This window comes from Haplochromis burtoni, unplaced genomic scaffold (assembly GCF_018398535.1).
Source record: "Haplochromis burtoni strain Fernald_Lab_line unplaced genomic scaffold, NCSU_Asbu1 Contig_155, whole genome shotgun sequence".
Lineage (NCBI taxonomy): Eukaryota > Metazoa > Chordata > Actinopteri > Cichliformes > Cichlidae > Haplochromis > Haplochromis burtoni.
Window position 1 is genome coordinate 956,087 of NW_024582516.1, and position 10,886 is coordinate 966,972.

A 10,886-nucleotide genomic window follows, 5' to 3' on the forward strand; every position below is an offset into this window, starting at 1 on the left:
TGATATCACCACAACTCTGTCACTGTTCTCTTGAATGAAGATAGTTGAGAGTATCCTCCTCATCACTACTGGTGTAGGAATAGAAAAAGTTGAGAGAGAAAGCAAATAAATTACAGTTTTCTCCACAAAGTCTAGAAGGTAAATAAATGAAAGAAAAATGTAAGCAATAATAACAAAGTATCCATTCAGCTGATCTTTATATTGTTATTTTCTTGGTTAGAGTTAAACTAAGAGGACCGAGAAGCAGGATCTAGTGGATGGTTAGCTCTGCTTAGCATAAACACTGTAACAAGCAATAAATAACTTTGTAAATGTAACAACTTGTCAATCAGCCAATCCAATCCAACTTTATTTATAGATCACTTCAAAAACAACATGGCTTGTTGTTTTTGAAGTAAAAAACAGTGATAAAAGTATACATTATGTAACACTTTCATACACTAGTTATTAATGAGCATGACTGTTACTGAGCCACTTACATGTCAGCTGATATTTGATATATTTATTGTACTAAATTCATTTTAATTTGGTTTTTGCTTTTTGAATTTTAGATATTTTACTCTTATGTATTTCTTGTCATTTCTTAATATTTGTATTTAAACATAAAATTATTTTAATATACAATTTTTGTTCTTTTTACAAATTACTTTTTACTTTAAAGTAAGATTGTATGTTATTTTATTAAGCTAAAATGATTCAAGCTATTAATTGGGTGTGTTTGGTCTTATTTTTAGCTTCTGTAACAAAAAAATTCCCCAACATTGGGATTATTAAAAAAGTAATAGCTTTTATCTTATGTGAAGTAACCCTCTCCAGTTCATAATTTCAAATTTTTCTACCAGTATGAAAATGGTATTAATATTATTTAACTCATGCCTAGACAGTAGTCCAGGTAGTAATTAGTATTACCTCTATTACTCTGTTATTTGGCATTAAACATTCAAAGATAAAATATGGCTGGTAAAAAAAATAGCTAAAGATGAGATTGTAGGTGTTAAAATGTGTGTGTCGTACACACTTAGCTGATGTTTGCTCTTGTGTTTCAGGATATCGATGAGGAAATTGAAGCTGAATACAACATCCTCAAAGCTCTTTCTGACCATGCCAATGTGGTCAAGTTTTACGGGATGTATTACAAGAAGGACATCAAATGTGGGGATCAGCTGTGGCTCGTACTAGAGGTAAGAGCACAACATTGTCTGTGTTTTTGTCACAGGCAGATTTGACTTGGATCTTAGAGAGCATATACTGTAGGTGCAAAAGCCTTATTATACTACAAACAGGAAGTCTTGCCAGGTATGTACAGCGGTCAGGGATTATGTAACAGTTTTAGCCACAATGGGCAGTCTAGGAGTTTACTTATAGAGCACCTGGGGGATTTGGTCGCAGGCCAGTTAGTACCAGGAGGGGGGGAGGTTAGATTGCGTGTTGTGAGCGCCCTGCTGAGAGCAGCACAGCAGGGATTTCTGTTAACAGGAGCTGTCTTCATGTATTAGTTTATACACCCTCTGTATAAAGTTGGAGCACAGGTTGAAATGTTCCTTGTTGTAGTTGATTTCTGTTGTAGAACTGAAGATACAACACACTGAAATTGCCTTTTTTGAATTAGCCTTTCCTTGTTTGCACCTGCTGGTGCACGAGAAAAGCCAGATGCAGCCGTGATATTTTCATGAAGGTTCAAGGAGACCTTGCTACTGCTGCTGCTTTCAGTACTCCTCAAAAATCCTTCCTGTCAGCTCCCCCCGTTCTCCATCTTTCTCCTTTTTTCATTTTCTGCTGTAGCCCTTTAGAAATGTCAAGCTCCAGACAAACATGTAATGGAGGTCAACCTCAGAGGAGAGAAAGTGTTTGTGGGGTCGAACACTGTGTCAGATATTGGTTTTCTTTGCCTTTTGGCAGTCGGACCATGTAATTTGTGTTCCTGCTTTGATAGAGAGCAGTACAAACCTGGAGATGTCTGGAAAACACTGTCAGCAATCTCAAGGAGGTTTGATAAGAAATGAAACAGCCATCGTCCAAAATGGTTAGATATGTTTTTTTGTGTGTGTGTGTGTGTGTGTGTGTGTGTGTGTGTGTGTGTGTGTGTGTGTGTGTGTGTGTGTGTGTGGTGTTTCTGTCGAATGGACTATAATGTAATTTGTCTCAAGGGATGGAAATGTTGGTCTGCAGGTTAATTAATCACTTTTTTTTCTGAAATATCCCTTAAATACACATGCATGAGCCCCAGAGAGCATTTCTTGCTGCCATTGGTAAACCACTGTTTTCTGTATGACTTTGACAATTTATGTCACTGGGAGGAGACTTACGGATAGGCGAGGAGAAGCCTTCAGAGCTGGCTGAAGTAGTCCTCCGGTGATTAAGTCAAAAGTCTGGCTGTACTTCACAGCAAAAGGTGCAAACTCAGCAGCCTGCAACAAGTGCTTTAAGGTGATACTGTGCAAAGGAGGTAACACCTCGAATCTGATGAAACACCTGGCGACGCATAGCGTTTTTTTAAAAGCCGAGAAATGCGCCGTATTTGATAGCTTGCTGCGAGACCTCACACCGAGCACATCTACTGCGGGTGTGGTGCCTGTTATCGGTCCCGGAGTTAGCAACATCCCCCAAAAACCCGAAGAGGAGAGTCCTGGCCCCTAGCCCTGCCAGTGTAGCAGAAATGATGATGATCATGATAGCAGCAGCAGCCGTTCTTCTCTGCGGGAGTAGCTTAATGTTGTTCGTGTGTGTCTGTGAAGGTTCTCAGTCATCCAGGTCATCGTAGTCAAAGGAGCTTGCAAAGAAAAGCGTCTGGACTTCTGGACTTCTTTTCGTTGTTCGTGTGTAATTTACGTTGAGTAGGCTAACCACGTTATTAAATTAATGCATGTAAGGTGAACTAGCAAACACCGTTCGTAGTTACATGCAGCTGTCTTCTTGTTTGATGGCAGATACTCCCTTCACCCTGGCCAAAAAGGCTAAAATGACCAAAGAAAAAGTGGAAAACTTAAACATGAGAGGTTTTTGGACAAAGTTTGTGTTTTTTCCATTGTTTAAGCACTGCTTCCAGCCAAGAGTGATACCATATATCCCCTATAGCTGCAGAAAAGGCTAACATTGTTATCTTTTTACAAAAAAACAGCTAAACATGAGAGGTTTTTGGACAAAGTTTGTGTTCTTCATTCTTTAAGCACCGGTTCGAGCACCGTTTAAGCACCGGCACCGTTTCAAAAGTACCGGTTTGGGACTGGAATTGGATAAAACCTAAACGATACCCATCCCTAGGTGTACCTATTTCACATTTGGATTGGATACTAGACTGGATATTGGTGACAACAGGCCAATCGATTCACTTCAGTATTCAGTATTCACTACACTGTGTATTAGCAGCAACTCGGGATTTTATTTCAACAGCATGCTGTGATTAAATTAGCTGAGATGACTGAACAGCTATATTGACGTCACTGTCAGACTTAACTATGACAAGAACATGTTGTCACCAACTCCATTAATATTATTTAAGTGTTTTTGTGTGAGGAGGAGTAAAAGGAGGTGCACTCAGACTGAGAGTAGGACAAAATAGGCCAGCTAGGCTCTAAATAACAGCAGTATGCAGCAGCCTGTGACAATCACACTTCACATGAGATGATATGAGACCAGTGTAGATAAATTTAGTAAATAATATAAATGCAATTTTAAAATCTTTATGTATTTTTGTGCTGTTGTTGCTTATCATCTTACTAATAATTTCTAGTCCTAGTTAGTGATATTATTGGTGTATCTGTTTATTTGTTACCTTTTACTTTTTACGAAGTTAAGAAAGCATTATTTAAATCGAGCCTGATGTTGAATATAAAGAATGATTTTCAATCTCTTTTTCATGCTTATATTTTTTTTTTTTTACTGATGTTGGATATCTCAGTGGCTCCATGCTGTGGTATTTTATACATTTGCCTAACAAACAAAAGCCCCCCCCGGGTCATTTCTGTGAAAAGATTTTTTAAAAGGTTTAGATCTAAATGTGCTGAAATAGTTGATGTTGATACTTAGCTTGAAACAAAACCACGTACAAGCTTGTGGCATAAATAAATGAACCTCTTAGTACCACTGTTTACCCAACAAAAAATTATGCTAACCTTTAACCAAAAGCCCCATTTCCCCAGGCCATCTACAACCAGTTTCCCTTCCTAAACATCCAAACAAAGTCTTAAGGCTAAAAAAAAAAAACAAATACAAAAGCTAAATGAAGACCGACAGGATTTCCATTTAAGATACTCATCCTGTTCTTCTATTACGCTACCTTTTTTTCCACTGTTAGGAGATTATTGTTTCACACTGAACATTTTTCCATTGTCAGGTACAGCAGTGCTAGAACAGAGTGTCCATATTTCTGTAATCCAAGCTCAGTGGGCTTCACATCAACAGCAGCACTGTTATGCTAGCCCAATAGATAGTTTTCACCTCTCCATCTTGAGTTTCCTTCCCCTTTCATCAATCTCCTTTCTCCTGACCTTTGCAGAGGACCCTGCATTTACTTCTCTCAGATATCAAGATGCTGACAGCACCATCCTTTTGAAGGAAAACAAAGAAAGTGCTATTGTTTTTTTAAGATAGTTTCATGTGAGTGTTCAGTGAAATTATCTACCAGGGCTTAATTCCTATGAGTAAAACTATAAATCTGCTGTGATCTTTGTTTATTCCCCGTGGTTACATATCCACTCAAAATTTCCCTTGCAAATCTGCAACCAGCAGTCCAAATCTGGTGGCTAATCCTGAGGCTGAAATCACTGCCTGACAGTTTAATAAGTGGCTGTGTTGTGCGTGTGTGTTTTTGTGCTCTGAAGTAGATGCACATGGGGTTTTAGCAGTAAAAAAGACAGGAAAGCAGGGAGTGAGGTGGTCATTCACCATGGTTACTGGCCCTCCTTTCTAAACTGTAATTTTCCATCCTTTAGCTCTGCTGAGAGGAGCCTTTCTCTGCCCTGCACTGACAGCAGACCGCTCATTATGAGCAGAATTCATACAAATTGCATCCGCTACTTTGTTAGCCCTTCATTGGGGTCTACGAGCTTTTGGCTTTGCCTCTGTAGTGTTCTCCTTTATCACAGCAGATGTGGGCAGAGATGAGCATGCTTTCATGTATAAAGGCCTAATATTGCTACCAGAGAGCTTGAAAATACTTCAAAGAAAGTGACGCTAGAGCGACTTTTATTCTCTGACTGGAAATAAGGAGCTAATTTAGATGTGCATGTCATTTGTGAGACTTTAAAAGGTCATTTGTTTTAAATGTTCACCATCTTCTATCGAGTTAAAATAAAAAATGTTGGAGTTTTAAATCAAAATTGCATCACTCTGGGGATGTGCTTTTTAAAAAAAAAATTGGGATTGCTAAAAAAATGTCATTCGTCATTCATCTATGTGTGCAAATTAATTAAATTAAACCCCGGCCGCTAAAGTGAGCAGCTCAGAGAAGAAGCAGAAAAAGATAACTCAATCTATTGAAGCGCAAACCTTTTCACCATCATTTTCTATCACAGAGGAAATGAACAGCAAAAGCAAGCAGCAGTGGTAGGAGAAATTGGCTTATGAAGATTCTTTGTCAGGACCAAAATTGCATAAAGAGTCTGCACATGAAGAAAACAATAATTAGCATTGTTGTCTGGGGAAAGATAAATGATAAGTGGAAAAAAGAGATAAATCTCTCGAAGCTTCTCATTAGTAAGCCTATACAGCTTTCCCTTTCAGCGTGGCACAAAACACAAAAACTGGATCGCACGAGGACTTGACTCGAAGGTTCAGGAGAAACTTAATCAGGGCTCATCCTGGGCATGTCGCTAGTCTATCCCAGAGCGACAGAAAATCACACACTCTGAACTCTACACCTATGGTTAGTTTACAATCACCAACTAATCTAACCTACACATTTTAGGACATGTGTTATGATGTGAGCCTTAATCAGTTCACAAATTCCCTAGTCATTGAATCAGTGCTTGAAAACACATGAAAATTTTTTTGCTTGTCCCTTTTTTGCTTTCCTGGCTTCATTCTACTTGGACACCCTGTCAAAGTCAACAATTTGTCCTGGATTTTTCAACTCATTTTCTCTCTCCAAGCTCATCCTCTTGACCTTTGCACTCGTTAATTGACAATGATGTTTTGAAATAGTTTCCCTCTATCAGACCTTTCGATAAACGGTGCCAGAAAGTGGACACCTCGGCTATTATGCTCCGTGTAAACGATAAGGCCACGGTAACAATGGGAGTGCTCTTCTCTGGAGATGGTCCAGCATGCCGCACACACGTTTGTTTTCAGATCTTAATGAGGACATTGAATAGATACAATGCCTCGATTTCACTAACACGAACACTAACCCCCCAGAAATGAATGCTTAACCTTAAACTGAACTATAACCTAATTGTAACCCTAAACTCAAAACAACATTTTGAGCCTCAAAACATGCCTTCAAATTCACAAGGACTGGCATTTGGTCCTCATATTTATTGGTGGTCCCCACAAGTATAATGACAGTTCTTGGTCCTCATAAAGATATTTAAACAAGTACAAACACACACACACACACACACACATAGGGAACATGTTTCTTCGAGCCTTTTGCAACTCGGTATATCCATCCATAAATGAGGTAATTAAAAAAATACAATGTAAATTTAAACTTTTATGCAATCACACTGTTAATGAAAGATGGCTAAAGCGAGCACCTGTGTTTAGTTTGTTTCATCTTTACCTTTCTTTTATCTACTTCTTTGCTCGTCTTTGATGCAAAACTTGCATTTACATGACTAAACAAGCACCTGACCTCATTTGTAATGGAGACTAAACCACTCAATATTCAGTGTGTTCCTTTGTTTATTCTTTGACATGATGAGCAAGACAGAGTGCAAATCTTAACAAATCTTTTCATGCAGTGCGTTCCTCTTCCAAATCTGTGAAATGTGTAACAAGGAAAGATCAAACTCCATTGAATCGTCTCTAACTGTAAAAATGACTCATGATTTTTATGAGTGTCAGAAAGAAAAATAATTTTGAAGCCCATTGCTGGTACATTCTTCAATAGTGAGCAACATGTCAACATGGTTTTTCTCAATAAGGCAAAGGAGCAGATGAGAAGCCATCCACAAAAACTGACCAAGTAACCCATTCCTGATCTCGGTGTGTCAAATACTATGTTTTTTTTTTTTCAAAGCTGCTGGGGTTTTGCAAATGTAGAAACGGTGTCCTGGGAATACAGTACACTGGGTTACTAACTGGTCTCATAGCTAACCAGATTTAGCTGCTGAAGCGTGAGAGTTTTACTTCCTTCTTTTTACTTCCTGATTGACAAAAGGCTCTCTTTCAATCATCTTGTACTGAACTTTTAGGGAGTGGAAATGCTAAAGGAAAGGGATGTACTTCATTTATAACACAAGAAAAAAGTGCTTGAAAAGTGAGTACAACAAGAGTTCAACAAACAGTTTTTGTTGCATTAACCGTACCAAGGATTTTGTGGTACTTTAAACCTTGCCAATTATTTGTGATGCCTCAACATAATGACTGAATAAGAGTAAAGATAAAAAGCAAGTGAAAACTAATAAGAGTGTGAAAACATAGCCTCTAATTGGGCATGAACACTGGGCTCTAGGCTGAAAGCTTAAACAACGTCAAAGATTAACTGGAAGATGGCAAAAGCCATGGTTCAAAGCAGCCCAGTTCATACATGAGAGATAATGCTCAGCAAGTGCAAAAGTAAAGTAAAGCTGACCAGTTTGCATGACAACATGGGATTACAAAATGAAACAGGAATCAACGAGCACCAAAGAGGTCATAGATTAAAATTAAGATCCATGATTGACATTAAAGGCTAAGTTTTCCTGTCAGTGTTAAAATTTCTGCCTCTGAAAAGAAACCGTAATCTTGAGGTGTTTGAATATCTGTGCTAAAGCTCATAGAACGGTTAGTAAATGTGATTTAAGCAGTTAAACAATTAAATTCAATCATCTATGACATTCCCAATGTCGTTTCCTTTCTGCAGAGATTTAGGTCTTCACCACATCTCTAATAATTAATGTTCATGTCCAGGATCACTTGTTGATGTGGCCGCTGTGGCTAAGGTGAGAGCACTAACGTTTAGCTCACCTAAATCCGGGACATCGGACCTCTCATTAATATGGATTCCTTCGTCTGCCTCGTGTAATTTAATGATGACAGGTGATATGGCAGCAATGATGTGGACTGACGTCAGGCCCCGCTCATTGTCAGAGTGCTGTGCTGTCTGTGAAAACCTCTGCGGTATTCTCTGCTTAACTGCAGTTTGTCTGCACGTCTGATAGCCGAGAGGAGACGTGATTAAGCTTCCTATGTGGCAGCTGAGATACATGCCATCCATCCTGCAACAGTCCTCCGGGCTCCTGATGAATAGGCAGATTGATAGGCAGATAGAAAACAGACAACAGGCACATCATTGAAAACTTATGCCAGTGCACCGTCAAGGTCAAAGAATTGCTTCACCTTCAGTGTCGTAGAAGGATTACAGATTATAGTTACCATTCCAACCTTGGGCCAGCATTTCAATTTGAGGTTAACATATCAGGATACAAAGTCAAATGAACATGACACAAAACTACTAATGAGAAATAAAATGTATTTGCAGTGATATATAATTCCTGAAATGCACAAGGAAAGAAAGACAAAGTGTTTCAAAGAGATATGGAAATGCAAGATACACAAAGAAGTAACTTTGACTTTAGTGGCTCTTGTTCCGCCGGTACCATCGGGGCCTTTTACCGTTGTCTTGTTGAGGTATAATGCAAGATTACAGTACAGTATAAGATAATAATAATTGCAGAAAGTTGCTTCTTTTCATCTGGACGCAGTGCTCTCTCTAGGAGAAACATTTCATTGCTCATATTTCAGTCTTAGATAAACTTTTCCCCTGCAGATGAACAAATTGAACTTTCTGGGACAAGATAATAACTAGCTCAATTTTAAAAAGCTGTTAATGCTAAAATGCCACCCATCAGTCTATTATCTGCTGCTTATCTGGTCTGGGTCACAGGGGCAGCAGTCTAAGCAGGGATGTCCAGACCTCCCTCGCACGAGTCACCATCTCCAGCCCAAAACACCTCACCAAGGAGCTGCCATAGTCAGATTCCAACTCGATCCTTTAAAGCAGCTCTACAAATTACCTACTCCTTGTGATCTCACTCTTTTGGCCACCAACTACAGTTTGTAGCCGTAAGCAAGAGTAGGAACGTTGATCAGCCAGCAAATCAGTAGCTTTGTCTACATCTTCAGTTCTGTACCAAGCTCTAGAAAATTACTGCTTTGGAAAATGGACCAATTTTTATTACTTCCAGCTTCCCAAATGCCATGATTTGCTGCTTATATCAATTTTATGTGAATACCAATAGCGTCTCATCTATATTTATTATGTTTTAGACTGTTGGATGGATTTTTAAAAAGCATTTTGAAGATGAGATCTTTGTCTTCCAGTTAGTTTATAGACTAAATAAATCAATAAAATCAGTAATTGCAATGCTAGGTACTTGTAACCCATGAATTAACTACATTTAGTTAGTATTCACTGAGATCTTTAAATAAAGGAATGACTTTGTAGCTTGCTGTTGTCAGCACAAATTTTTTTTAAAGCCCTGTAGGTTGAATTATAAAGAGATCACTCATTGTTTGGCTATTTGGGCCCTCAGATGTTTACTTTACTCTTTTTGTTGTGGTGCTATTGTTGAGCTATGCTGTACCTTTTTCTTAGGACTGCAGGTAATGACACTGCAAGTTAGCATCATTATTTTCCATCTAATAAGGAGCTATTTCTTTACCCCAAATTACACAACACAGTGGGTAAACATCCCTTTCCCTGAGAAAATAAATATTACACTGTAAGCCTCATTGTGTGCTTCCACTTGCAGTAACCTACCATTTGAAATGTGTGTTAAAAACTATTTTTGTTGCATTAATTGTGAATGGTAGTCTTAACATTTTCTCGCACGTGTTACACATTTTAAACAGGCTGATTTTATAGGCTGATTTGCTTTTAAATTACAAGTTAGGGAAATCAGTGTAGTTATAAAAGAGCAAGAGATCACTACAAAAAGCTATAATGGAAATTTCCTGTCTACCAGAAAATGTCAAGGATGTTTTTTATGCATGCAGTTAAGAGTGAAGATGGAAAATTGCTCATAAAAAGTTGAATGATGCATGTGTAGATGATATCTTTTACCATAGAGAGTAACAGCGTCTGTGTTTACAAACAGGGTTCGTATGCAAAGAGACGCCATTTCAGTCCACTTCCATCCCCCAGTGTCACTGATTGACATCTTAGAGCTTTTTATTTTTTATGCACTTCTGGCATCTCCCAAAGAAAGACCCAAATTAAGGGTTATTGTTGTTGCCAAGGCAACCTACTGGGTAATTTTCTGTAATTTTCCGGGAGGGATTGCTATTGACGGTGAAGTCCATATCAAGATGCTGTATGCTGCAAGGAAACACCTACAAACACAAAAGTCTATTTTTCGGGGGAGGAGGTGTTCTGCCGCAGTGAGGAATGTCCCATAAACGGTGTATAATTTCTAATATAAATCTTGGCTTTGTCTGAATGCATACGATTATTTGCTTTATTTGAGCCCGCTTAGTCATCACCGCATAGATTAAACCCTGCATACAAAATGTACATTCTCTCCCGCTAAGCTGCCTGAGAAAGATAAGCCTCTAAAGATTGATAGAATTACTTCCAACATCATCCCCCTGTTTTCTCGCTGTGAAATCTTATGATCAAAACGCTTCACCCCGTGCTGTTTCCACATGAAAATTCGGCATATCTTTCCCAGAGTTTGACACATTGTATAAGCAGAGTGTGTGCTGACTCATGGTGAGTTTTTGCTCATTGTCCTCTTTCCTTT

The 10,886-nt window shown here is 38.6% G+C and overlaps 1 protein-coding gene across 4 annotated transcripts in view; it reads left to right on the forward strand.

Annotated features, from left to right (window-relative positions):
* myo3a (myosin IIIA) overlaps positions 1 to 10,886 on the forward strand; it is a 75,953-nt gene that overhangs the window by 15,278 nt on the left and 49,789 nt on the right. For all 4 annotated transcript variants that reach the window (XM_042224913.1, XM_042224914.1, XM_042224916.1 and 1 more), the window contains exon 3: positions 1,047 to 1,181. In XM_042224913.1, coding sequence (XP_042080847.1) covers positions 1,047 to 1,181 — 135 coding nt within the window. The remainder of the gene's footprint in view (positions 1 to 1,046; positions 1,182 to 10,886) is intronic.